The sequence below is a fragment of the Hypomesus nipponensis genome, chromosome 9 (genome assembly GCF_054491055.1).
Source record: "Hypomesus nipponensis isolate SF chromosome 9, ASM5449105v1, whole genome shotgun sequence".
Taxonomy (NCBI): domain Eukaryota; kingdom Metazoa; phylum Chordata; class Actinopteri; order Osmeriformes; family Osmeridae; genus Hypomesus; species Hypomesus nipponensis.
Genome location: NC_140369.1, coordinates 2,435,529 through 2,460,593, shown reverse-complemented (window position 1 = coordinate 2,460,593; position 25,065 = coordinate 2,435,529). Strand labels below are relative to the sequence as shown.

Here is a 25,065-nt window from a genome sequence, read left to right as displayed (position 1 = left end):
AGACTGGGCTGGACTAGAATAGGATATGAACTGGCCTAAACTCTGCTGGGTTAAGAATCAGTGTTGTAAGAGCCAGAGAGTGCAGGTTGGTTTTCTCAGGGTCTAGGAGGAGTGTGGGCGCTTGTCCTTCTCTCCTCCTCTCACACTCTTCTTTCTTACTCAGAATTGATTTCTGTCTGTCTGTCTGTCTGTCTGTCTGTCTGTCTGTCTGACTGGCCCCACAAGAAGCTGCTCTTCAGCTGCCTTGACTAACACTCTTACTTCTCTCTCTCTCTACTACTCTCTCTCTACCCTCTCCATTGCCCCCTCTCTCTCAGCTCTCTCTCTCTACCCTCTCCATTGCCCCCTCTCTCTCAGCTCTCTCTCTCTACCCTCTCCATTGCCCCCTCTCTCTCTACTACTCTCTCTCTACCCTCTCCATTGCCCCCTCTCTCTCTACTACTCTCTCTCTACCCTCTCCATTGCCCCCTCTCTCTCTGCTCTCTCTCTCTACCCTCTCCATTGCCCCCTCTCTCTCTACTACTCTCTCTCTACCCTCTCCATTGCCCCCTCTCTCTCTACTACTCTCTCTCTACCCTCTCCATTGCCCCCTTTCTCTCAGCTCTCTCTATCCCCTCTCTCCCTTCTCTCTCCAGCTATTGATAAATTATGCAGTGCTCTACTTTATCTAAGTACTAATTGCTCTACTTTTAAGTGAGGAGATAAGAGGGTTTTATTGATAGATAGAAGGGTTCTACTGATAGAAGGGTTCTATTGCTAGAATGTTTCTATTTATAGCAGGGTTCTACTGATAGATAGAAGGGTTCTACTGATAAAAGGGTTATATTGCTAGAATGGTTCTATTGATAGATAGAAGGGTTCTGCTGATAAAGGGGTTCTATTGCTAGAATGGTTCTAAAGATAGAAGGGTTACACTGATAGGAGGGTTCTACTGATAGATAGGAGGGTTTTACTGATAGATAGGAGGGTTGTACGGATAGAAAGGTTCTACTGATAGATAGGAGGGTTCTACTGAAAGATAGAAGGGTTCTACTGATAGGAGGGTTCTACTGATAGATAGGAGGGTTCTACTGAAAGATAAAAGGGTTCTACTGATAGGAGGGTTCTACTGATACATATACATTTTATACTGATACAATATTGGGAAGTCATTTACCTGCCAGCTAGCCACCAGTTACACCCCACAGACATCCTGGATCCTACTAACACAGAAGCAAAAACAGAGGAAATTATTCAGACAAAAACAATCTAAAAAGACCCTTTGTTTACAGCGTAAACACTAAACAGCAGGAGAAGGAGAAGTAGGGGGAGGAAGAGGAGGATCAGATATGGTCTCATTTCTAACATAGCTCAGAGAGTGTGGCATCCTCCCCTCCCTGTTCTGTCCTCCTCCCCTCCCTGTTCTGTCCTCTCCTCCTCCCTGTTCTGTCCTCTCCTCCTCCCTGTTCTGTCCTCTCCTCCTCCCTGTTCTGTCCTCTCCTCCCTCCCTGTTCTGTCCTCTCCTCCTCCCCTCCCTGTTCTGTCCTCTCCTCCTCCCTCCCTGTTCTGTCCTCTCCTCCTCCCTCCCTGTTCTGTCCTCTCCTCCTCCCCTCCCCTGTTCTGTCCTCTCCTCCTCCCTCCCCGTTCTGTCCTCTCCTCCTCCCCTCCCTGTTCTGTCCTCTCCTCCTCCCTCCCTGTTCTGTCCTCTCCTCCTCCCCCTCCCTGTTCTGTCCTCTCCTCCTCCCTCCCCGTTCTGTCCTCTCCTCCTCCCCTCCCTGTTCTGTCCTCTCCTCCTCCCTCCCCGTTCTGTCCTCTCCTCCTCCCCTCCCTGTTCTGTCCTCTCCTCCCTGTTCTGTCCTCCCCTCCCTGTTCTGTCCTCTCCTCCTCCCTGTTCTGTCCTCCTCCCCTCCCTGTTCTGTCCTCTCCTCCTCCCTGTTCTGTCCTCTCCTCCTCCCCTCCCTGTTCTGTCCTCTCCTCCCTGTTCTGTCCTCCCCTCCCTGTTCTGTCCTCTCCTCCTCCCCTCCCTGTTCTGTCCTCTCCTCCTCCCCTCCCTGTTCTGTCCTCTCCTCCCTGTTCTGTCCTCCCCTCCCTGTTCTGTCCTCTCCTCCTCCCCTCCCTGTTCTGTCCTCTCCTCCTCCCCTCCCTGTTCTGTCCTCTCCTCCTCCCTGTTCTGTCCTCTCCTCCTCCTCCTCCCTGTTCTGTCCTCTCCTCCTCCCCTCCCTGTTCTGTCCTCCCCTCCCTGTTCTGTCCTCTCCTCCTCCCCTCCCTGTTCTGTCCTCTCCTCCTCCCTGTTCTGTCCTCTCCTCCTCCTCCTCCCTGTTCTGTCCTCTCCTCCTCCTCCTCTCTGTTCTGTCCTCTCCTCCTCCTCCTCCCTGTTCTGTCCTCTCCTCCTCCTCCTCCTCCCTGTTCTGTCCTCTCCTCCTCCTCCTCCCTGTTCTGTCCTCCTCCCCCTCCCTGTTCTGTCCTCTCCTCCTCCCCTCCTTCTCTTCTCCTTTTCTTCTCTTTGTAGTAAAGGAACATCCAGTGAACCATGAAGCTCTAATCCTCTTATGGATCAATCTGTATCTTTATTTATCCATGCTTCTCACAGAGGGAGGCCATGGTGACGAGGGGATCAAGGAAGAAGGGATGGAGGGAGGATGGAGGGGAGGATAGCTAGAGTATACAAGGATAGGAGGATGAAGCGAGGATAGAGGGAGAGACAGAGAGAGAGAGAGAGAGAGAGAGAGAGAGAGAGAGAGAGAGGGATGAAGACGGGGAGAAAGGGGAAATTAAAACGTGTGTGTGTGTGTAGCAGAGCTGTGTGATGATTGTCCCATGAGCCCTCCTTATACATTCAGCTGATGTAGCCTTTCTCCCATCTTTCCCTCTCTTCTGTCTTTCTCTCCCTCCTCATCTTCTCTCTCTTTCTCTCCCTCCCCCTCCCTCTCTCTATTCTTCTCTCTTTATCTCTCTCTCTCCCTCCCCTTCTTTTTCTCCCTCCCTCCTTCTGGGTTTTTTGAAGAGGGGAGGAAAGGAGAGAATCCTACTCCCTATTTCACATCCACCCTTAAAGGAGACACTAGATGGACTAATTAATGAGTGTCTGCTCTGAAACAGCAGGAGAGGAGGGATGAAACGAGAGAGGGAGGCAGGGAAGGATAGTGAGAGTGAGGGAGGGGTAGAAGGAGAGAGAGTGTGAGGATGGAAGGAAAGGATGTTAGATGGATGGAAGGATGGGCAAATTGAGGGTTGATGGAATGGATGGATGGAGAGGGGGGCAGAGGTCAAAAGTATGTTCTATTATAAGGAGATTTGAACTGCAGAATCTCCTCAGTTCCAGCTCTGTCCTGTGTGTGTGTGTCTGGCTGGCCTACTCTGGCCAAGGCCAGATTCAATCAGGAAATTAGGCTGTTAAAGTAGTCCATTTACTTTACCTCTCTCTCTCTCTCTCTCTCTCTCTCTCTCTCTCTCTCTCTCTCTCTCTCTCTCTCTCTCTCTCTCTCTCTCTCTCTCTCTCTCTCTCTATCTCTCTCTCTCTCTCTCTCTCATCATCTTCTCTCTGTCTTTTTTCTTTCTATTCTCTCTTTCTCTGAGCCACTCAGGCTTTATATCTATCTGTTTATCGATACAGCATTCTCCCTCCTCGCTTCTCAATCTCCCCCATCCTCCCTCTCTCCCCCTGGATCCATCCCTACGTCCCTCCCTCCTCACCCCCTCACTTACGTCTCTTCTGCTGTCTGTGCCTGCTCTCAACACACACACACACTCACACACACACACACACACACAGGCACGGGTGAATGATGTGCACTATAATATATATAGTGTAACGTGCTGTTCAGGATAGAGCTGCTCTTAAATAAATATGAGTCACATCGTGGATGAAATATACTATATATACTTCTGCTTCCCTGCCAGAACCCAGACCCTCTCAACATCACACTGTGTGTGTCTGTGTGTGTTTCAGGGGAGGTCCTATGTGTTTGACCGAGTCTTCCCCACCAACACCACCCAGGAACAAGTCTACAACACCTGCGCCAAGCAGATTGTTACAGGTCAGTCTGACACACACACAGTCTGTCTACAGAGCCTGGTTCAGACGGAGCCTTGTGGAGAGCAGGGAACAGATCGACAGGAAACTATAATTGAGTCAGCCAACAGGAACAGGCGAAGAGCAAGAAGATGGAGGGAGGAGAGAACAGGGAGGAGGGAGGAGGGAGGAGTGATGGATTGAACGTTTGAGTCTGTGAGGGTTACTGGAGTGTGTTGGAGGGAGAGAAACAAGAAAGGCAGGAACTGGCTGACAGAGATAAGACTGTCTCTCTATTTCCCTCTGTCTCTCCCTCCCTCCCTCTCTCTCTCTCTCTCTCTCTCTCTCTCTCTCTCTCTCTCTCTCTCTCTCTCTCTCTCTCTCTCTCTCTCTCTGTCTCTCTGTCTCTCTCTCATGTCTCTCTCTCTCTCTGTCTCTCTCTCTCTCTCTCTCTCTGTCTCTCTCTCTTTCTCTCTGTCTCTCTCTCTCTGTCTCTCTCTCTCTCTGTCTCTCTTTCTCTCTTTCCCTCTCTACTGCAGTGGCTTTATTGTCTGGCCCTCTTATCTTTCTATCTCCATGTCCTCTTTCTTACCCCTCCCTCTATACTTGCCTCTCTCTCTCTCACCCTCTCCCCCTCTCTCTCTCACCTTCTCACCCTCTCTCTCTCTCTCACCTTCTCACCCTCTCCCTCACTCTCTCCTTCTCATGTCTCTCCCTCTGTTCTTACTTCTTCCACTCTCTCTCCTTCTTCCCCTCTCTCTCCTTATCTCCCTCTCTCTCTCTCCTCCTCTCCATATTTATCTCTCCCCCTCTCTCCTAAACTCTCTCTCCCTCTCTTAATGTGTTTACTTGTGTATTCCATGGCAGCTGTCGGGAGCAATAGATGGCAGAGATAAACAGAGGAGGTTTTCAACACTCCTGCTCTCTGCCTGCCTGTCTGTCTCAGTCTGCTTCTCTGGAACAAGCAGAGGTCACCTGTGGGCCTGTAGATAGTGTACATGCCTGTCAAATGGGACATACAATAAAAACTGATTTTATACGTGTGTGTGTGTGTACAACCACGTCAGGATGAAAGTACTCAGTAACCACATCTCCCTCTCCCTCTCCCTCTCCCTCTCCCTCTCCCTCTCCCTCTCCCTCTCTCTCTCTCTCTCTCTCTCTCCCTCTCCCTCTCCCTCTCCCTCTCGCTCCCTCTCCATATAGATGTGTTGGGGGGGTATAACGGCACCATCTTTGCTTACGGACAAACCTCCTCTGGGAAAACACACACCATGGAGGTCAGTCTAACACACACACACACACACCTGACCTGACACACACAAACACACCCCTGACACAGAACATGAGCATGTTCTGAACACGTGAACCCCCAGGGGAAGCTGCACGACCCTCATGGCATGGGCATCATCCCCAGGATCGCAGACGACATCTTCAGTCACATCTTCTCCATGGACGAGAACCTGGAGTTTCACATCAAGGTGAGTCACACTGTCTCTCTCCCCCTCTCTCTCCCCCCTTTCTCTCCCCTCATCTCTCTCCCCCTCTCTCTCCCCCCTTTCTCTCCCCTCCTCTCTCTCCCCCTCTCTCTCCCCCCTTTCTCTCCCCTCCTCTCTCTCCCCCTCTCTCTCCCCCCCTCTCTCTCGCTCCTTCTTTCTCTATGCTCCCTTAGTAGGCTAGCTTCACCTGGAACACAGTAAAACCTTGACGTCCCGTTACACAACATTAGCCACGTAGAGCAGACCAGTGATAAATATCCACTTACAGAGAGAAGTAGCTAGCAACACTTCTGGAGGCAAGAGGCAAGAGGCCCTCTGGGTCTGAATGTGTGCGAGACAGTCCTCCTGATACCATCATGCAGCAGCAGACTCGCTCCCCAGCCCCTCACCCCAGCCCCTCACCCCAGCACCTCACCCCAGCCCTCACCCCAGCACCTCATCCCAGCCCCTCACCCCAGCCTTCAGCACCTCACCCCAGCACCCCAGCCCCTCACCCCAGCCCTCACCCCAGCCCCTCACCCCAGCCTTCAGCACCTCACCCCAGCACCCCAGCACCTCATCCCAGCACCTCACCCCAGCACCTCATCCCAGCACCCCAGCCCCTCACCTCATCCCAGCACCTCATCCCAGCACCCCAGCCCCTCACCTCATCCCAGCACCCCAGCCCCTCACCTCATCCCAGCACCCCAGCCCCTCACCCCAGCCCCTCACCCCAGCCTTCAGCACCTCACCCCAGCACCCCAGCACCTCATCCCAGCACCTCACCCCAGCACCTCATCCCAGCACCCCAGCCCCTCACCTCATCCCAGCACCTCATCCCAGCACCCCAGCCCCTCACCTCATCCCAGCACCCCAGCCCCTCACCTCATCCCAGCACCCCAGCCCCTCACCCCAGCCCCTCACCCCAGCCTTCAGCACCTCACCCCAGCACCTCACCCCAGCCCCTCATCCCAGCCCCTCACCCCAGCCTTCAGCACCTCACCCCAGCACCTCACCCCAGCCTTCAGCACCTCACCCCAGCACCTCACCCCAGCCTTCAGCACCTCACCCCAGCACCTCACCCCAGCCTTCAGCACCTCACCCCAGCCTTCAGCCCCTCACCCCAGCCCTCACCCCAGCACCTCACCCCAGCCCTCACCCCAGCACCTCACCGCAGCACCCTAGCCCTCACCCCAGCCCTCACCCCAGCCTTCAGCACCTCACCCCAGCACCTCACCCCAGCCTTCAGCACCTCACCCAAGCCTTCAGCCCCTCACCCCAGCCCTCACCCCAGCACCTCACCCCAGCCCTCACCCCAGCCTTCAGCACCTCACCCCAGCCTTCAGCCCCTCACCCCAGCCCTCACCCCAGCCCTCACCCCAGCCCTCACCCCAGCCCTCACCCCAGCACCTCACCCCAGCCCCCAGCCCCTCACCCCCACACCCCAGCCCTCAGCACCTCAGCTGTCCTGGCTTACACAGGCAGCTAGAGCCCGGAACTTTCCTCACTTTCCTCTCTGACTCATCAAAAGCTGCTTGCTGAACGTGATGAACACACACACACACACCCTAGTGATGAACACACACACACACATTAGCGATAAACACACACACACACACACCCTAGTGATGGACAGTCACACACACCCTAGCGATGTCTGACTGTAGTGTTATTTAAGTACCAGGTTATAATATATAGATGTCTTTACTGTAGTGTTATATAACGACCAGGTTATAATATATAGATGTCTTTACTGTAGTGTTATATAACAACCAGGTTATAATATATAGATGTATACACTGTAGTGTTATATAACGACCAGGTTATAATATATAGATGTATACACTGTAGTGTTATATAACGACCAGGTTATAATATATAGATGTATATACAGTCCTGTAGTGTTATATAACTACCAGAATATAATATATAGATGTGATGTGAGTGTTCATGGCTGCTGTTCTTGCCAGGTGTCCTATTTTGAGATCTACATGGACAAGATCAGAGACCTGCTGGACGGTGAGTGAGATGGGAAGTAAAGTACAAACACTTTGTTACTGTATATATATTTAAAAAAAGGTTGAAACTTTTTTTTTACTTGTTAAAAGAAGGTTTTGAAAAAAAGGTTTTGAAAGGTTGAAACATTATTTTCGAAAAAAGGTTTTGAAAAAAAAGTTTGTGTGTGGAAAAAAAAAATATATAAAAAGTTGTCATCATTGATGAGTATTTGATGAGGACTCTACTGTACTCAGCTTTAGGCTTCTCTTTTTTTCCTCTCACTTCACATGTGGAAAAAGGAACCTTTTTTGAAAGGTTAAATTTTTGGGGGGGGAAGAAGGTTTCAAAAGGTTGAAAAAATTATTTTGAAAAAAATTTTGGAAAGGTTGAAACAATATTTTCAAAAAATAAAGTTGGTGTGAAAAAAAGTTAAGATTGTGGTGATTGGTCCAATGCTTGATGACCTCATGGTGAATCTTGTCTCCTAGTGACGAAGACCAACCTTGCAGTGCATGAAGACCGGAACCGTGTTCCATATGTGAAGGTGAGTGTGTGTGTGACTGTGTGTGAGTGTGTGTGTGACTGTGTGTGAGTGTGTGTGTGAGTGAGTGTGTGTGAGTGTGTGTGTGACTGTGTGTGAGTGTGTGTGTGAGTGAGTGTGTGTGAGTGTGTGTGTGAGTGTGTGTGAGAGTGAGTGTGTGTGAGTGTGTGTGTGAGTGTGTGTGAGAGTGTGTGTGTGTGAGTGTGTAGCCTGCATGTGTGTGTAGTCAGTTCAATCGTTTGCCCTCAGGCCACAGGAAGCTCAGTCTCTTCTCTGTTTCACTGGAGATCCTGTTGTCTAAAGACTGCATCCACAACACAGTTAGATCCCCAACACAGTTAGATCCACAACACAGTTAGATCCACAACACAGTTAGATCCACAACACAGTTAGATCCCCAACACAGTTAGATCCACAACACAGTTAGATCCCCAACACTGTTAGATCCACAACACAGTTAGATCCATCACCAAGCTCTGTGGCACTTCAGCTCACATAGTACACCCCCTCACCCCCCACCCCCAACTAGCAGAATGACATCTGTCGGATAGTTTTCAAGTTACAAATCCCTGACAGCATACATACACACATCCTTTTATTATTCAGTATTCGGGCTCTGGTTTTTGAAGATGAGTCACATGACAGCTGTTGTCAAGGGAACGGGAGCATAGCGTGTCACTGTCACAGCAACAGCCCAGACCGCTGTCTAGCTTGTTTACTTTTCTCTTCTGTTTTGTTTGTGTGTGTGCGTTCATGCGTGGGCATGTGTGTGTGGGCTTGTGTGTGTGTGTGTGGGCTTGTGTGTGTGTGTGTGTGTGGGCTTGTGTGTGTGTGTGTGTGTGTCAGGGTTGCACTGAGCGTTTTGTGTCCAGTCCGGAGGAAGTGATGGACCTCATTGACGAGGGCAAAGCCAACCGTCACGTCGCAGTTACCAGTGAGTCACACACACACGCACACTCACACGTACACTCACACACACTCACACACACGCACTCACACACACACACACACGCACACACACACACTCACACACACACACTCACACTCACACACACACAGACACACACACTCACATACAAAAAGAAAAAACGCAGGCACACACACACTTCTTCAGAACACATCAAAAATGACACAAGTTCCCCCCCCCCTCTCCTCCTGTCCTCTCCTCACCCCCCTCTCCCTCCCCCTATTTCCCCCCTCCCTCTCCTCAGACATGAATGAGCACAGCTCCCGCAGTCACAGCATCTTCCTGATCAGCATCAAGCAGGAACACGTGGAGACGGAGCAGAAGCTGTGTGGGAAACTCTACCTGGTGGACCTGGCAGGCAGCGAGAAGGTGACACACACACACACACACACAGCAGTGGGTGATGCTGGGTAGGACCAGGATTAGAAAGTGATGGATTGATGTGTGTGTGTGTGTGTGTTCAACGTGTGCGTGTGTGTGTGTGTTTGGTGTGTGTGGGTGTGTGACAGGTCAGTAAGACGGGAGCGGAGGGAGCAGTGTTGGATGAAGCCAAGAACATCAACAAGTCTCTGTCAGCACTGGGGAACGTCATCTCTGCCCTGGCAGAGGGAACGGTAAACACACACACCTCCTCACGACTGGAAGAGATGAAGAAAATCACTGTCTCCTTCTGAAAGGCTGCCCTCCCTCCCTCCCTCCCTCCCTCCCTCCCTCCCTCCCTCCCTCCCTCCCTCCCTCCCTCCCTCCCTCCCTCCCTCCCTCCCTCCCTCCCTCCCTCCCTCCCTCCCTCCCTCCCTCCCTCCCTCCCTCCCTCCCTCCCTCCCTCCCTCCCTCCCTCCCTCCCTCCCTCCCTCCCTCCCTCCCTCCCTCCCTCCCTCCCTCTAGAAGAGCCATGTTCCCTACAGGGACAGTAAGATGACCAGGATCCTGCAGGACTCTCTGGGGGGGAACTGCAGGACCACCATGTTCATCTGCTGCTCCCCCTCCTCCTACAACGACGCTGAGACCAAGTCCACGCTGCTGTTCGGACAACGGTAACAGACACAGACACACACGCAGACACACACACACACACAGACACACACACACACACACACACATTCACCTTCTATCTCCCCCCCTCCCCCCTCCCCCCCTCCCCCTCCTCTCCCCTCCACCTCCTCCCCCCTCCTCCTCCCCCTTCTCCTCCCCCTCCTCCTCCTCCCCCTCCTCCTCCCCCCTCCACCTCCCCCCCCCCCTCCTCCTCCCCCTCCTCCTCCCCCTCCTCCTCCTCCTCCCCCCTCCTCCTCCTCCTCCTCCTCCTCCCCCCCCTCCTCCTCCCCCCCCTCCTCCTCCTCCTCCTCCCCCCCCTCCTCCTCCTCTCCCTCTCTCCCCCAGGGCTAAGACCATCAGGAACAGCGCCTCGGTGAACCTGGAGCTGACGGCTGAGCAGTGGAAGGGGAAGTATGAGAAGGAGAAGGAGAGGAACGCAGCTCTGAGAGAGAAGCTGCTCTCCCTGGAGACCAAGCTGACACGCTGCCCACACCGCTCAGGTACACACACACACACACACACACTCACACACAGACACACACACACCCTAACACGCACACATCCTGGTTCATCAGACTAGCAGCCCTGTGGTATCCTCTCCACTCTGGAGACATTACTCACTCTGACAGCCCCCAAGGGACACACACACAAGTAACACCCACACACGTTCCCAGGATCAGGGTCAATATGGATTTTAAAAATGTAACCAGGGAATAAAAATGACATGAACACATAAACAAACTCATGAATCCTTGGAAGTCCATGAAAATATTGATTAATGAAGATGAAGATCATTACCATTCCCTGCATTAAGTAATAAATATTTTTCCGGTCTCCCCCTCCTCATCTTCTCTCCTCCTCTTCCTCTTCCTCTTCCCCCCTCCCTCCTCCTCCTCTTCCTCTTCCTCCTCTCCCCCCCTCCTCCTCTCCCTCTCTCTCTCCCTCTTCCCTGCTCCTTCTCTCCCCCCTCCTCCTCTCCCTCTCTCTCTCCCTCTTCCCTGCTCCTCCTCTCCCCCCTCCTCCTCTCCCTCTCTCTCTCCCTCTTCCCTGCTCCTCCTCCTCTTCCCCCCCCTCCTCCTCCTCTTCCCCCCCCCCTCCTCTTCCTACTCCTCCTCCTCTTCCCCCCCCCTCCTCCTCCTCTTCCTCTTCCTTCTCCTCTTCCTCTTCCCCCTCCTCCTCTCCCCCCTTCTCCTCCTCCTCTTCCCCCCTCCTCCTCTCCCTCCCTCTCTCCCTCTTCCCTGCTCCTCCTCCTCTTCCCCCCCCTCCTCCTCCTCTTCCTCTTCCTTCTCCTCTTCCTCTTCACCCCCTCCTCCTCTCCCCCCCCCCCTTCTCCTCCTCCTCTTCCCCCTCCTCCTCCTCTCCCCCTCCTCCTCTCCCCCTCCTCCTCTCCCCCCCTCCTCCTCTCCCCCCCCTCCTCCTCCTCTCCCCCTCCTCCTCTCCCCCCTCCTCCTCTCCCCCTCCTCCTCTCCCCCCTCCTCCTCTCCCCCCCTCCTCCTCTCCCTCTCTCTCTCCCTCTCCCCCCTCCTCTCCCCCCTCCTCTCCCTCTCTCTCTCCCTCTTCCCCCCCTCCTCCTCTCCCCCCCCTCCTCTCCCCCCTCCTCCTCTCCCCCCTCCTCCTCTTCCCCCCTCCTCCTCCCCCCTCTTCCCCCATCAGAGGAGGAGTCTCCAGAGGAGCAGCAGAGTCCGGCAGCATCGCCCAATAAGGAGACGCCCCTTGACATCTCTAGCCCTGCCCCCACCCCCTGTATCCCCGCCCCCAGAATGCCCAGCCCCGCCCCCAGCCCTTTTAGCCCCGCCCCCAGCCCGTGTAGCCACGCCCCCAGTCCGTGTAGCCCCGCCCCCAGCCTGTGTAGCCCCTCCTCCATCGTGGTGCGTATCTCAGAGGAGGAGAGGCAGAAGTACGAGGAGGAGATACGCAGGCTGTACAAGCAGCTGGACGACAAGGTCTCACACACACACCCTGACACACACACACCCTGACACACACACACCCTGACACACACACACCCTGACACACACACACCCTGACAAACACACACGCACCATGACACACACACTCACACACCCTGACACACACAAATACATACACCACAAACAAGATGTATGGTTACATCACAGTTGTTCACAATTAATCAAGTTGGTTGGTTGGTTTACCCCTCCCCCTTTCTGTATCTGTGTCTGTCTGTGTGTGTGTGTGTATCTGTGTCTGTGTGTGTCTGTGTGTGTCTGTGTGTGTCTGTGTGTGTCTGTGTGTATCTGTGTGTGTCTGTGTGTGTCTGTGTGTATCTGTGTGTGTGTGTGTGTGTGTGTGTGTCTGTGTGTGTCTGTGTGTGTGTCTGTGTGTGTGTGTGTGTGTGTCTGTGTGTGTGTGTGTGTATCTGTGTCTGTGTGTATCTGTGTGTGTGTGTATCTGTGTCTGTGTCTGTGTGTGTCTGTGTGTGTGTGTATCTGTGTCTGTGTGTATCTGTATCTGTGTCTGTGTCTGTGTCTGTGTCTGTGTGTGTGTGTGTCTGTGTCTGTGTCTGTGTGTGTCTGTGTGTGTGTGTTAAGGATGATGAGATCAACCATCAGAGCCAGCTGGTTGAGAAACTGAAGGAGCAGATGTTGGACCAGGAAGAGGTCAGATCTCATCACTCTATACTGGACGCATACATACGTACATGACCAAATAACATAGATTAACTCTTCTATTTACCCTCTTCTTCCTCCCTCCCCCCTCCCTGCCTCCCCCCTCCCTGCCTCCCCCCTCCCCTCCCCTCCCCCCCTCCCCCCTCCCCTCCCCTCCCCCCCTCCCCCCTCCCCTCCCCGCCTCCTCCCCCTCCCCCAGGTGCTGGCGTCGTCCCAGGGTGCGGGGCTGAAGGTGCAGGTGGAGCTGGCTGGTCTGCAGCAGGAGAGTGAGTGTGCCCGGGCGGAGGTGAGGGAGGTGCTGCAGGCTCTGGAGGAGCTGGCTGTCAGTTACGACCAGAAGAGCCAGGAGGCGGAGCAGAAGAGTCAGCAGAACAAGCTGCTGGCCGAGGAACTGGCCAGGAAAATGGTGAGAGACATCCATTCTCTCTCTCTCTCTCTCTCTCTCTCTCTCTCTCTCTCTCTCTCTCTCTCTCTCTCTCTCTCTATTTCCCTCCCTCCCTCCCTTCCTCCCGCCCGCCCGCATTACTCATTGATCAGTAATGATGCTTTTTCCATCATCTCTCTCCCCTGATTACTGGGTCAGAAGTTAATCATCTCCGGTATCTATCAGTGCTTTGATCTGACCTCTTGAGTGGTTGAGTGGTCCCAGCAGTGAACGATCACACAGATGACCTCTGGATATTTACAAACCCCCCCAGGCTCACCTTGTTACTGTGGAGAAGGAGCTGTCTCGTATCCAGGAAGTGAGCGGACAGCAGAGGAAGCGCATCGCCGAGGTGCTGAACAGCCTGATGAAGGACCTGAGCGAGTTCAGCGGCATCGTGGGTAACAAGGACATCATGCTGGTGAGGAGGGGGAGAGGGGGCTGGGGGCGAGGAATGCAAGTGGACAGGGGCATTGTGGGTAACCTCTTTCTCCCCCCACCTCTCATATCTTTCTCTTCCCCCCCCCTCCCCCTCCCCCCTCTCTCTCCCTCTCTCCCCCTCTCCCACTCCTCCCCTCCCCCTCCCCCTTCTCTCTCCCTCTCCCTCCCCCTCCCCCCTCTCTCTCCCTCTCTCTCCCTCTCCCTCCCCCTCTCTCCCCCCCTCCCTCCCTCCTCCCCCCTCTCTCTCCCTCCCCCCTCTCCCTCCCCCCCTCTCCCACTCCTCGCCTCCCCCTTCTCTCTCCCTCTCTCCCCCTCTCCCTCCCCCTCTCTCTCCCTCTCTCTCCCTCTCCCTCCCCCTCTCTCCCCCCTCTCCCTCCCTCCTCCCCCTCTCTCTCCCTTTCCCCCCCTCTCCCACCCCCCTCCCCCTCTCCCTCCCCCCCTCCCCCTCCCCCCCCCTCCTCCCTCTCCCCCTCTCTCTCCCTTTCCCCCCTCTCCCTCCCTCCCTCCTCCCCCCTCTCTCTCCCTTTCCCCCCCTCTCCCTCCCTCCCCCCTCTCTCTCCCTTTCACCCCCTCCCCCTCTCTCTCCCCCTCTCTCCCCCCTCCCTCCCTCCTCCCCCCTCTCTCTCCCTTTCCCCCCTCCTCCCTCTCCCTCCCTCCCCCTCCCCCTCCCCCTCTCCCCCCTCTCCCTCCCCCCTCCCCCTCTCCCTCCCTCCCCCCTCCCCCTCTCCCTCCCCTCTCTCTCCCCCCTCTCTCCCTCTCCCCCTCCCCCTCTCCCTCCCCTCCCCAGCCCGTGGAGGTGTCTGGGGCGGTGGAGGAGGAGTTCAGCGGCGCTCGTCTCTACCTGTCCAGGGTGAAGTCAGAGGTGAAGTCGATGGTGCGGCGCTGCAGACAGCTGGAGAAGCTGCAGCAAGAGTGTCATCGCAAGATGGAGGAGACCGGGAGGGAGCTGTCCTCCTGCCAGCTGCTCATCTCACAGGTCAGACCAGTGTAGACCAGACCAGACCAGTGTAGACCACACCAGACCAGTGTAGACCAGTATAGACCACACCAGACCAGTGTAGACCACACCAGACCAGTGTAGACCACACCAGACCAGTATAGACCACACCAGACCAGTATAGACCAGTATAGACCACACCAGTGTAGACCACACCAGACCAGTATAGCCCGCACCAGACCAGTATAGACCACACCAGACCAGTATAGCCCGCACCAGACCAGTGTAGACCAGTATAGACCACACCAGACCAGTATAGACCACACCAGACCAGTGTAGACCACACCAGACCAGTATAGACCGCACCAGACCAGTGTAGACCAGTATAGACCACACCAGACCAGTATAGACCACACCAGACCAGTGTAGACCACTTCAGACCAGTATAGCCCGCACCAGACCAGTGTAGACCAGTATAGACCACACCAGACCAGTGTAGACCGCACCAGACCAGTATAGACCAGTATAGACCACACCAGACCAGTATAGACCACACCAGACCAGTATAGACCAGACCAGACCAGTGTAGACCAGTATAGACCACACCAGACCAGTATAGACCACACCAGACCAGTGTAGACCAGTATAGACCACACCAGACCAGTGTAGACCACACCAGACCAGTGTAGACCACACCAGACCAGTATAGCCCGCACCAGACCAGTGCAGACCAGTATAGACCACACCAGACCAGTGTAGACCACACCAGACCAGTGTAGACCACACCAGACCAGTATAGACCAGACCAATAGACCACACCACACCAGACCAGTATAGACCACACCAGACCAGTATAGACTACACCAGACCAGACCAGTATAGACCAGAACAGCACAGACCAGTATAGACCACACCAGACCAGTATAGACCAGACCAGACCAGTATAGACCACACCACACCAGACCAGTATAGACTACACCAGACCAGACCAGTATAGACCAGAACAGCACAGACTAGTATAGACCAGACCAGAACAGTATAGACCACACCACACCAGACCAGTATAGACTACACCAGACCAGACCAGTATAGACCAGAACAGCACAGACCAGTATAGACCACACCAGACCAGTATAGACCAGACCAGACCAGTATAGACCACACCACACCAGACCAGTATAGACTACACCAGACCAGACCAGTATAGACCAGAACAGCACAGACTAGTATAGACCAGACCAGAACAGCACAGACCAGTATAGACCAGACCTACCTAACAAGACGAGACACTGGTCACTAACACTGGACACTATGTGTGTGTATGTGTGTGTGTGTGTGTGTGCGTGTGTGTGCAGCATGAAGCAAAGATCCGCTCTCTGACAGAGTACATGCAGAACGTGGACCTGAAGAGGAGACAGCTGGAGGACAGCTACGATGCTGTGACTGAGGAGCTCCTCAGACTGCAGACCCAGGGTACACACACACACACATATACAGATATACACACACGCACATATACACACACACACGCACATATGCACACACACACACATATACACACACTATAGTGAGAAACATTCTAAGTCTTCAACCAATTTTTAAAGTTTGAAACAGCACTGGAACTCAACAAAGTTTGAAGCCAAGTGTTAATTAGAATTGAGTGACAGAGGTCGTCATGGTGACAGAGATTCCAACAAACGTGAGCAAGATCCCGAGATCAGACTGAACTTCTTCTCCAGACATCCCTCTTATAGAAAATAGCCTGCGAAAGTTAAAGTAGTGGTAGGTTTTGGAGGCAATTGTTTGCTGTGTGGGTAACCTAGTGCTTTAGGCATCGGCACCAAAGATTCAGTGAAACGCCTCCTTACCGGGACATAAGCTTTAAATATCAGCCCTCGAAAACCTCCATAACACACACATACACACACATGCATGCATGACATGTGCTCACTGTCTGGTTGGGTTCCAGGTGTTTCCGAGGCGACCAGCGGGAAACAGACAGACACTCTGGACTCTGCAGATGGCAAGGTAACCATGGTGATGATGGGGAACACATTCATAGTAATGAGATTTTACTGTATCACCAGTTACCATAATGGTTTACCTCTGTGTGTGTGGTGTGTTTTGTGTGTGTGTGTGTGTGGGGTGTGTGTGGTATGTGTGTGTGTGTGTTTAGGATCTTCACCACAAGCAGCTGGGTCGGCTACGAGACGAGATCAATGAGAAGCAGAAGATCATAGATGACTTGACTGAGTAAGTCTCTCCTCTCTCTACCTCTACCCCTCTGTCTCTCTATCATCTGTCTCTCTCTACCTCTACCCCTCTGTGTCTCTATCATCTGTCTCTCTCTACCCCTCTGTCTCTCTACCATCTGTCTCTCTCTACCCCTCTGTCTCTCTACCATCTGTCTCTCTCTACCCCTCTGTCTCTCTACCATCTGTCTCTCTCTACCCCTCTGTCTCTCTATCATCTGTCTCTCTCTACCCCTCTGTCTCTCTACCATCTGTCTCTCTCTACCCCTCTGTCTCTCTACCATCTGTCTCTCTCTACCCCTCTGTCTCTCTACCATCTGTCTCTCTCTACCCCTCTGTCTCTCTACCATCTGTCTCTCTCTACCCCTCTGTCTCTCTACCATCTGTCTCTCTCTACCCCTCTGTCTCTCTACCATCTGTCTCTCTCTACCCCTCTGTGTCTCTCTACCATCTGTCTCTCTCTACCCCTCTGTGTCTCTTTACCCTTCTGTGTCTCTCTCTACCTCCCTCTCTCTGTGTGTGTTAGAGCCTGTCTCCTGTGTGTGTTAGAGCCTGTCTCCTGTGTGTTAGAGCCTGTCTCCTGTGTGTTAGAGCCTGTCTCCTGTGTGTGTTAGAGCCTGTCTCCTGTGTGTGTTAGAGCCTGTCTCCTGTGTGTTAGAGCCTGTCTCCTGTGTGTTAGAGCCTGTCTCCTGTGTGTGTTAGAGCCTGTCTCCTGTGTGTGTTAGAGCCTGTCTCCTGTGTGTTAGAGCCTGTCTCCTGTGTGTTAGAGCCTGTCTCTTGTGTGTGTCGGAGCCTGTCTCCTGTGTGTGTCAGAGCCTATCTCCTGTGTGTGTTAGAGCCTGTCTCCTGTGTGTTAGAGCCTGTCTCCTGTGTGTTAGAGCCTGTCTCCTGTGTGTGTTAGAGCCTGTCTCCTGTGTGTGTTAGAGCCTGTCTCCTGTGTGTGTGTGAGAGCCTGTCTCCTGTGTGTGTCGGAGCCTGTCTCCTGTGTGTGTTAGAGCCTGTCTCCTGTGTGTTAGAGCCTGTCTCCTGTGTGTGTTAGAGCCTGTCTCCTGTGTGTGTTAGAGCCTGTCTCCTGTGTGTGTTAGAGCCTGTCTCCTGTGTGTTAGAGCCTGTCTCCTGTGTGTTAGAGCCTGTCTCCTGTGTGTTAGAGCCTGTCTCCTGTGTGTGTTAGAGCCTGTCTCCTGTGTGTTAGAGCCTGTCTCCTGTGTGTTAGAGCCTGTCTCCTGTGTGTGTCAGAGCCTGTCTCCTGTGTGTGTTAGAGCTGGTCTCCTGTGTGTGTGTGAGAGCCTGTCTCCTGTGTGTGTCGGAGCCTGTCTCCTGTGTGTGTTAGAGCCTGTCTCCTGTGTGTGTTAGAGCCTGTCTCCTGTGTGTGTGTTGGAGCCTGTCTCCTGTGTGTGTTAGAGCCTGTCTCCTGTGTGTTAGAGCCTGTCTCCTGTGTGTTAGAGCCTGTCTCCTGTGTGTGTCGGAGCCTGTCTCCTGTGTGTGTTAGAGCCTGTCTCCTGTGTGTGTGTTGGAGCCTGTCTCCTGTGTGTGTTAGAGCCTGTCTCCTGTGTGTGTTAGAGCCTGTCTCCTGTGTTGTTGCAGTCGTAACCAGAAGGTGGCGCTGCAGCTGGATCACCTGAGGACTGAGTGTGAGCGCTTGAGGACCCAGGACCACCTGAAGAGCCTTCAGCTAGAGGAGCTCACGTGCGTACCTGGCCTCTACTGGGTTCTACTGGAGTATACTAGGCTCTACTGGGTTCTACTGGAGTATACTGGGTTCTACTGGAGTATACTAGGCTCTACTGGGTTCTACTGGCCTCTACTGGGTTCTACTGGAGTATACTAGGCTCTACTGGAGTATACTAGGCTCTACTGGGTTCTACTGGCCTCTACTGGGTTCTACTGAAGGAAACTAGGCTCTACTGGGTTCTACTGGAGTATACTGGGTTCTACTGGAGTATACTAGGCTCTACTGGGTTCTACTGGAGTATACTAGGCTCTACTGGGTTCTACTGGCCTCTACTGGGTTCTACTGGAGTATCCTAGGCTCTACTGGGTTCTACTGGCCTCTACTGGGTTCTAATGGAGTATACTAGGCTCTACTGGGTTCTACTGGCCTCTCCTGAGTTCTACTGGCTTCTACTGGGTTCTACTGGCCTCCACTGAGTTCTAATGGAGTATCCTAGGCTCTACCGTCTGTTTCCTGGGTCCTACTGGGTTTAAGTGTCCTAGACTGGAGGTTAGCCCTTGGAGGTTGACCTAACTGTAGTACACACACTAACTCTCTCTCTCTCCCTCCCTCAGATTCCTCCATGAACGTCATGAGCAGTCAAAGCAGGATCTTAAAGGGCTGGAGGAGACTGTGGTGAGGGCTCCACCCTTCTCCATCTACCTCAGCTCCCCTCAGAGACACATCTGCTTGATAACCACTCTCTCCCTCCTCCTCCTCTCCCCCCTGTCACTCTTATAGGCCCGTGAACTCCAGACCCTTCATAACTTGAGAAAGCTTTTTGTTCAAGACCTCACGACTCGGGTCAAAAGAGTGAGTAGGAAATATCTGATACAATCTTACAGAACTAAACCCATTAGTATTAATATTAACTAAACACCAACAATGTACTCTATTCTGTCCTTAATATTCTCTGTCTCTACCTCCGTGTCTGTTTCCCTTTTTTATTCTTTCTGACCTCTCATTCTTTCTCCCCCCTCTCTCTCTCCCCCCCCTCTCTCTCTCCCCCCTCTCTCTCTCTTCTTCCCCCCCCCCTCTCTCCAGAGTTCAGAAGGGGGTGCTGATGACAATGGTGGCTACAGCACTCAGAAGCAGAAGATCTCCTTCCTGGAGAACAACCTGGACCAACTTACAAAGGTTCACAAACAGGTAAGAGGCTGTGTGTGTGTGTGAGTGAATGTGTGTGTGTGTGTGGGGGGGGTTGTGAGTGAGTGTGTGTGTGGAGGGGGGGGGGGTGCACAGCGGTCTGGCATCTGTGGTCTGCCAGCACCATCCATCATGTTTTCACTGCAGACTAAAGTAAAAAGTCCCTTTACAGAAACATACTTTAGGTATCTTTAGGTAGCTATTCCTGCTTCACACACACACACACACAGAGGCAGGAGAGTGTGTGTAGAGCTAACAGCTGCAGTGTGGACCACCATCTGCAGCCTCCCCACTTGCTGCAGTGCAGTGGTACACCACCACCAGCCCAGATACCTGCTTAGAACCAGCCTAGAACCAGCCCAGATACCTGCTTAGAACCAGCCTAGAACCAGCCCAGATACCTGCTTAGAACCAGCCCAGATACCTGCTTAGAACCAGCCTAGAACCAGCCTGGACCTGCTTAGAACCAGACTAAAAGCAGACTAGAGCCATCTCCCCCTAGTTGGTTTGTGACAACACTGGCCTCTCTCCCCCCTGCCTCCCTGTCTCCCCCTAGCTGGTACAGGATAATGCTGACCTCTCTCCCCCTTGCCTCCCTGTCTCCCCCCTGCCTCCTTGTCTCCCCCCTGCCTCCCTGTCTCCCCCTAGCTGGTGCGTGACAACGCTGACCTGCGATGTGAGCTGCCTAAGCTGGAGAAGCGTCTGCGCTCCACGGCGCAGCGTGTGCGAGCCCTGGAGGAGGCCCTGAAGGAGGCCAAGGAGACCTCCATGAAGGAGCGCAGGAGGTACCAGCAGGAGGTGGAGAGGATCAAGGAGGTGATGAGGGCCAGGAACCCCCTCCGCCGGCCGCACGCAGCGCTCATAGGTAACACACACACACACATTAAGACACACACACACACATTAAGACACACACACATTAGGACACACACACATTAGGACACACACACACATTAGGACACACACACATTAGGACACACACACACATTAGGACACACATTCACACAGACTATAACAATGTGTCAGCTGTAGTAGAGTTCCTTCTTTAACTGAAACAGTTTTACTGTCTATCTTCTGCTGACACTTTTTTACTTTCTCTCTCCTCCTCTCTTCTCCTCCTCTCTTCTCCTCCTCTTTTCTCCCCTCCCCTCCCCTCTCTTCTCCTCCTCTTTTCTCCCCTCCCCTCCTCTCTTCTCCTCCTCTCTTCTCCTCCTCTTTTCTCCCCTCCCCTCCCCTCTCTTCTCCCCTCCTCTCCTCTCCCCCTTCCCTCCTCTCCTCCCCTCCAATCCTCTCCTCCTCCCCTCACCTCCTCTCCTCCCCTCATCTCCTCCTCCCCTCCTCTCCTCTCCTCCCCCCCTCCAATCCTCTCCTCTTCCCCTCCTCCCCTCCTCTCCTTTCCCCCAGCTAAGCCAGTGCGTCCAGGCCACTATCCAGTCTGCTCTCCTTCCAACCACCTGTTTCTGCGCAACTCTGATCAACCAATCACATTCAGCCACACCCTGTTCCAGGGCCCCGCCCAACCCGCCGCCCAGCCCGCCGCCCCAGTAGATTCAACCAGTGCACCCAACCCCACCCCGGCTGACTCCACCCAGGGTGACGCCAACCCAGACAGTCACACTCAGAACATGCCCACTCAAAGTAATCTTACTGAATCTAACTCCACCCAGAGTGACACCAACCCAAACAGCCAGAATCAAAACAAGCACACCCAACCAAACCCCAGTATCCAAACCAGGTGAGTGTGAGAGAGGAGTCTACACATTTTTCAAATCAAGAGGTTCAGAGGTCATAGGTTCAGATCCTGCCATGTACTTCACAGTGGATCAAATGTAACTACTAACATTATTCTACAAAGTGTCCATGCTAGTGTCTGTAGTCCTGCTGTGCTGCAGTGTCTGTAGTAACGTGCTGTGTCCAGCAGGGGCACAGAGGGGGCTGTGGAGGAAACCATCAGCTCTGCTGAGAAACTGGACATGGACAACGGTGAGCTAGTCCTCTCCCCTTCCCTCCTTCTCTCATGTCTTCCTCCTCCTCTACTTCTCTCCTCCTCCTCTCCTGTCTTCCTCTCCTCTCCTTCTCTCCTCCTCCTCCTCCCTTCTCTCCTCTCCTTCTCTCCTCCTCCCTTCTCTCCTCTTCTACTCTACACTCTGACACCAATATTGCCGATCTAGAGGTTTAAAAATCACAGCTGTCTGAACCTGTCTGTCCTCTCACCCTACCTCACCTTCCTGTCACCCCCCTCACCCTCACCCTACCTCACCTCCCTCACCCTCCTGTCACTCACCTTCACCCCCCTCACTCTCCTCTCACTCCCTCTCTCTCTCTATCTCTCTCTCTCCACAGGGAACACCATAGACATCAATGACAACAGGTAAGCACTCCCACCCTCCCACCCCCCACCCCCCACCCGACCCCCCCACTCTCAGTCTACACCCACATACCAAACAGGAAGTGACAAGCCTGGACGGTGCAGTTGTAAAACAGCTTGTCCCCGTAGCGCTCTGATTGGTTGTCACTGTTCCATTTCTGTCAGAGGTGCACACTAACCACTTTCTCCTCTCTTTCTCTCGCTCTCTCTCTCTCTTCCCCCCTCTTCTTTTCCCCTTTTCCCTCTCCTCTCTTTCTCTCTCGCTCTCACCTCTTCATCTCTCTCCCCCCCGCTTTTCCTCTCCCCCTGTCTCTCCCTCACCCCCCACCTCTCCTCTCCCCCTGTCTCTCCCTCACCCCCCACCTCTCCTCTCCCCCTGTCTCTCCCTCACCCCCCACCTCTCCTCTCCCCGTCTCTCCCTCACCCCCCACCTCTCCTCTCCCCGTCTCTCCCTCACCCCCCCACCTCTCCTCTCCCTCTATCTCTCCCTCACCCCCCACCTCTCCTCTCCCCCTCTCTCGCTGCTGCTGACCCCACCAACGACAATGATGATGGCGGTTTCCTCCCAGCGTGTCTCTCAGCATGACCTCTGTGACCTCTGCGACCTCCAGACGTGACGCGCAGCTCTGCGACAGTCAGGACCCCGTCCAGCGTTACGTCCAATCAGAGGCCAGGGCCAGCTAATGGCCACCCTCTCCCGGTAGGGCTGGTCACCTTGATGACAGCAGCTGCTCTCTCCTCTGTGGCGAGCTGATCACTGATCCTAGACCAGTCGCTCTCAAAGTGTGGTCAGCAGACCACTGGTGGTCCGCCACTGCCCCCGTAGTGGTCCGCGAAGGACACAAGTAAATTATTGCGACATTTCTAACATACAACTCAGAACGAAGAAAACAGTCAGTAGTAGCCTATTAAAATGGGCTACACACGTTCCACATTCTGACATCGCAGCCTCTGCATGGGTTGTACCAGAGCCTCTCTGGTTGTACCATGTGAGGGAGTTCTCCCCTCCCTAATAGAGTTGGTTGGGTCCATAGCCCGTCTTTTCTAAAACGTTTTCTCAGATAGGCTACCGATTGCTGGGCCGGGCGGCCCAATCGTAACGATACGCGTCAGGGAAGATGGGAGCAGGGCTGGAGTGATGGCATCACTAGACAAGGTTTTACAAATTAAAAAAAGGCTGTTTATTACACATAAAATCTCACATAAATCTCCCAAAACTATTTTGCACACAAATAATGGCCAAACATTCTGTGTGGAAATCCCTATCTGCATCACATCAAACCCATATATCCTAGGTTTGGGCTAGAATATTTACCACGTCTGGCTCCGTGCTTGATTAACACTCGGATCGTTAAGCAGTCTCAAACCATGTATTTTTTTCTTAGTGGAAATTATAATTAGCAGAAGAGCCTACATTATCAGAAAATCATGTTCCGCTAACTAATGTACGGTGCCAGGTCTGGAGGCCTGCTGTTCCGGGGATATAGTCTACTATTTAGTTAGATGGTCGGCAAGTTTTTATTTATTGGCCAAGTGGTCCTTGGTCTGAAAAAGTTTGAGAAACATTGTCCGAGACTAACACAGATCACTGGTGCAGCAGCTCACTGCTGAGGAGGAGGAGGGTGCGCTTTGATGATGATGATGGTGATGATGATGGTGATGATCTCTCTCTCTCTCTCTCCCTACCCCTCTCTCTCTCTCTCTCTCTCTCTCTCTCTCTCTCTCTCTCTCTCTCTCTCTCTCTCTCTCTCTCTCTCTCTCTCTCTCTCTCTCTCTCTCTCTCTCTCTCTCTCTCCAGGTTCCAAAGCCTCGTTTGTAAATCTGCATGCAGCTGATCATTGTTGTCCCCCCTCCTATCACCCCCCTCCCTCCTATCTCCCCCCTCCCTCCTTTCTCCTCCACCCCCATCTCCCCCATCCCTCCCCCCCATACCTCCCTCCCCCCTGATTAAAGGAAGGAGGGAGAAGAGGGTGCAGTACTAGGTTTAACCACTAGGGATAGAGAGGGTGCAGTATTAGGATTAACCACTAGAGGAAGATATACTGCAGTAGTGTTTAACCACTAAAGGCAGATATGCTGCTGTACTGTGTTTAACCACCAGAGGCAGATATGCTGCAGTACTGTGTTTAACCACTAGAGGCAGATATGCTGCAGTACTGTGTTTAACCACTAGAGGCAGATATGCTGCAGTACTGTGTTTAACCACTAGAGGCAGAGATGATGCAGGACTGTGTTTAACCACTAGAGGCAGATATGCTGCAGTACTGTGTTTAACCACTAGAGGCAGATATGCTGCAGTACTGTGTTTAACCACTACAGGCAGATATGCTGCAGTACTGTGTTTAACCACTACAGGCAGATATGCTGCAGTACTGTGTTTAACCACTAGAGGCAGATATGCTGCAGTACTGTGTTTAACCACTACAGGCAGATATGCTGCAGTACTGTGTTTAACCACTAGAGGCAGATATGCTGCAGTACTGTGTTTAACCACTAGAGGCAGAGATGATGCAGGACTGTGTATTAGCAACTAGCACTAGAAGGGGAAGAGTTACCATTTTAATGGCTGAAAAATGTGCCATTTTATTCATTCCAGAGAGTTAAAAAATAAATAATCATAGTCCTTTCTTTCTGGAAAGATAAGGGCAGATTAGTAAAAAATAAAATAATACATTTAGTAATTGTGTAGCAACTATTTTTATACAGTTAGGTTTCATATAATGTATGCGTTTCATCATTTTGGGGTACTATTATTTATTTCATTTATGGCTGTTGATGTTGTTATTATGAATGTACTGATGCATCTGTTTTCAGTTGTAAACACTATGCTAATATGAACAAATACTGGTTTGTTGTTGATTCCATTGCCGAATGCTTATCTGCAGTATAAAACCGTGTAAGAGTAGAACAGTGAGGAGAGTCTGCATGAGTCCTAGTCATAGATGGTGTCTGTCACCTTCTCCTTTCACTAGACAAGATGAAGAATGGATTTATGCTTCAGGGACTTTGACACAGCTACACATGCATACGCACACACACAGACACGCACACACTGTCACTCTCCTTCTCAATTGATCTCCTGATCAACCAGTCAGGATGAGATGGTTTGAGGCTACATGTGTGTGTGTGTGTGTGTTTTAGATATGCTTGTGTGT

At 52.9% G+C, this 25,065-nt stretch overlaps 1 protein-coding gene across 1 annotated transcript in view; it reads left to right on the top strand.

Moving 5' to 3' along the window:
* kif5ab (kinesin family member 5A, b) overlaps window positions 1-22,664 on the top strand; it is a 30,430-nt gene extending 7,766 nt beyond the window's left edge. Inside the window, exons 2-28 of the mRNA XM_084705389.1 lie at window positions 3,929-4,016; window positions 5,195-5,268; window positions 5,365-5,469; window positions 7,437-7,485; window positions 7,953-8,008; window positions 8,852-8,939; window positions 9,217-9,341; window positions 9,482-9,586; window positions 9,858-10,006; window positions 10,350-10,583; window positions 11,794-11,947; window positions 12,554-12,622; window positions 12,831-13,037; window positions 13,330-13,476; window positions 14,284-14,472; window positions 15,789-15,906; window positions 16,403-16,494; window positions 16,610-16,686; window positions 18,270-18,371; window positions 18,972-19,032; window positions 19,138-19,209; window positions 19,441-19,545; window positions 20,191-20,407; window positions 20,947-21,046; window positions 21,176-21,277; window positions 21,464-21,525; window positions 22,522-22,664. Of these exons, the coding sequence (XP_084561515.1) occupies window positions 3,929-4,016; window positions 5,195-5,268; window positions 5,365-5,469; window positions 7,437-7,485; window positions 7,953-8,008; window positions 8,852-8,939; window positions 9,217-9,341; window positions 9,482-9,586; window positions 9,858-10,006; window positions 10,350-10,583; window positions 11,794-11,947; window positions 12,554-12,622; window positions 12,831-13,037; window positions 13,330-13,476; window positions 14,284-14,472; window positions 15,789-15,906; window positions 16,403-16,494; window positions 16,610-16,686; window positions 18,270-18,371; window positions 18,972-19,032; window positions 19,138-19,209; window positions 19,441-19,545; window positions 20,191-20,407; window positions 20,947-21,046; window positions 21,176-21,277; window positions 21,464-21,525; window positions 22,522-22,664 (3,090 nt within the window). The remainder of the gene's footprint in view (window positions 1-3,928; window positions 4,017-5,194; window positions 5,269-5,364; window positions 5,470-7,436; window positions 7,486-7,952; window positions 8,009-8,851; window positions 8,940-9,216; window positions 9,342-9,481; window positions 9,587-9,857; window positions 10,007-10,349; window positions 10,584-11,793; window positions 11,948-12,553; window positions 12,623-12,830; window positions 13,038-13,329; window positions 13,477-14,283; window positions 14,473-15,788; window positions 15,907-16,402; window positions 16,495-16,609; window positions 16,687-18,269; window positions 18,372-18,971; window positions 19,033-19,137; window positions 19,210-19,440; window positions 19,546-20,190; window positions 20,408-20,946; window positions 21,047-21,175; window positions 21,278-21,463; window positions 21,526-22,521) is intronic.
* The last annotated feature ends 2,401 nt before the right edge of the window (window positions 22,665-25,065 follow it).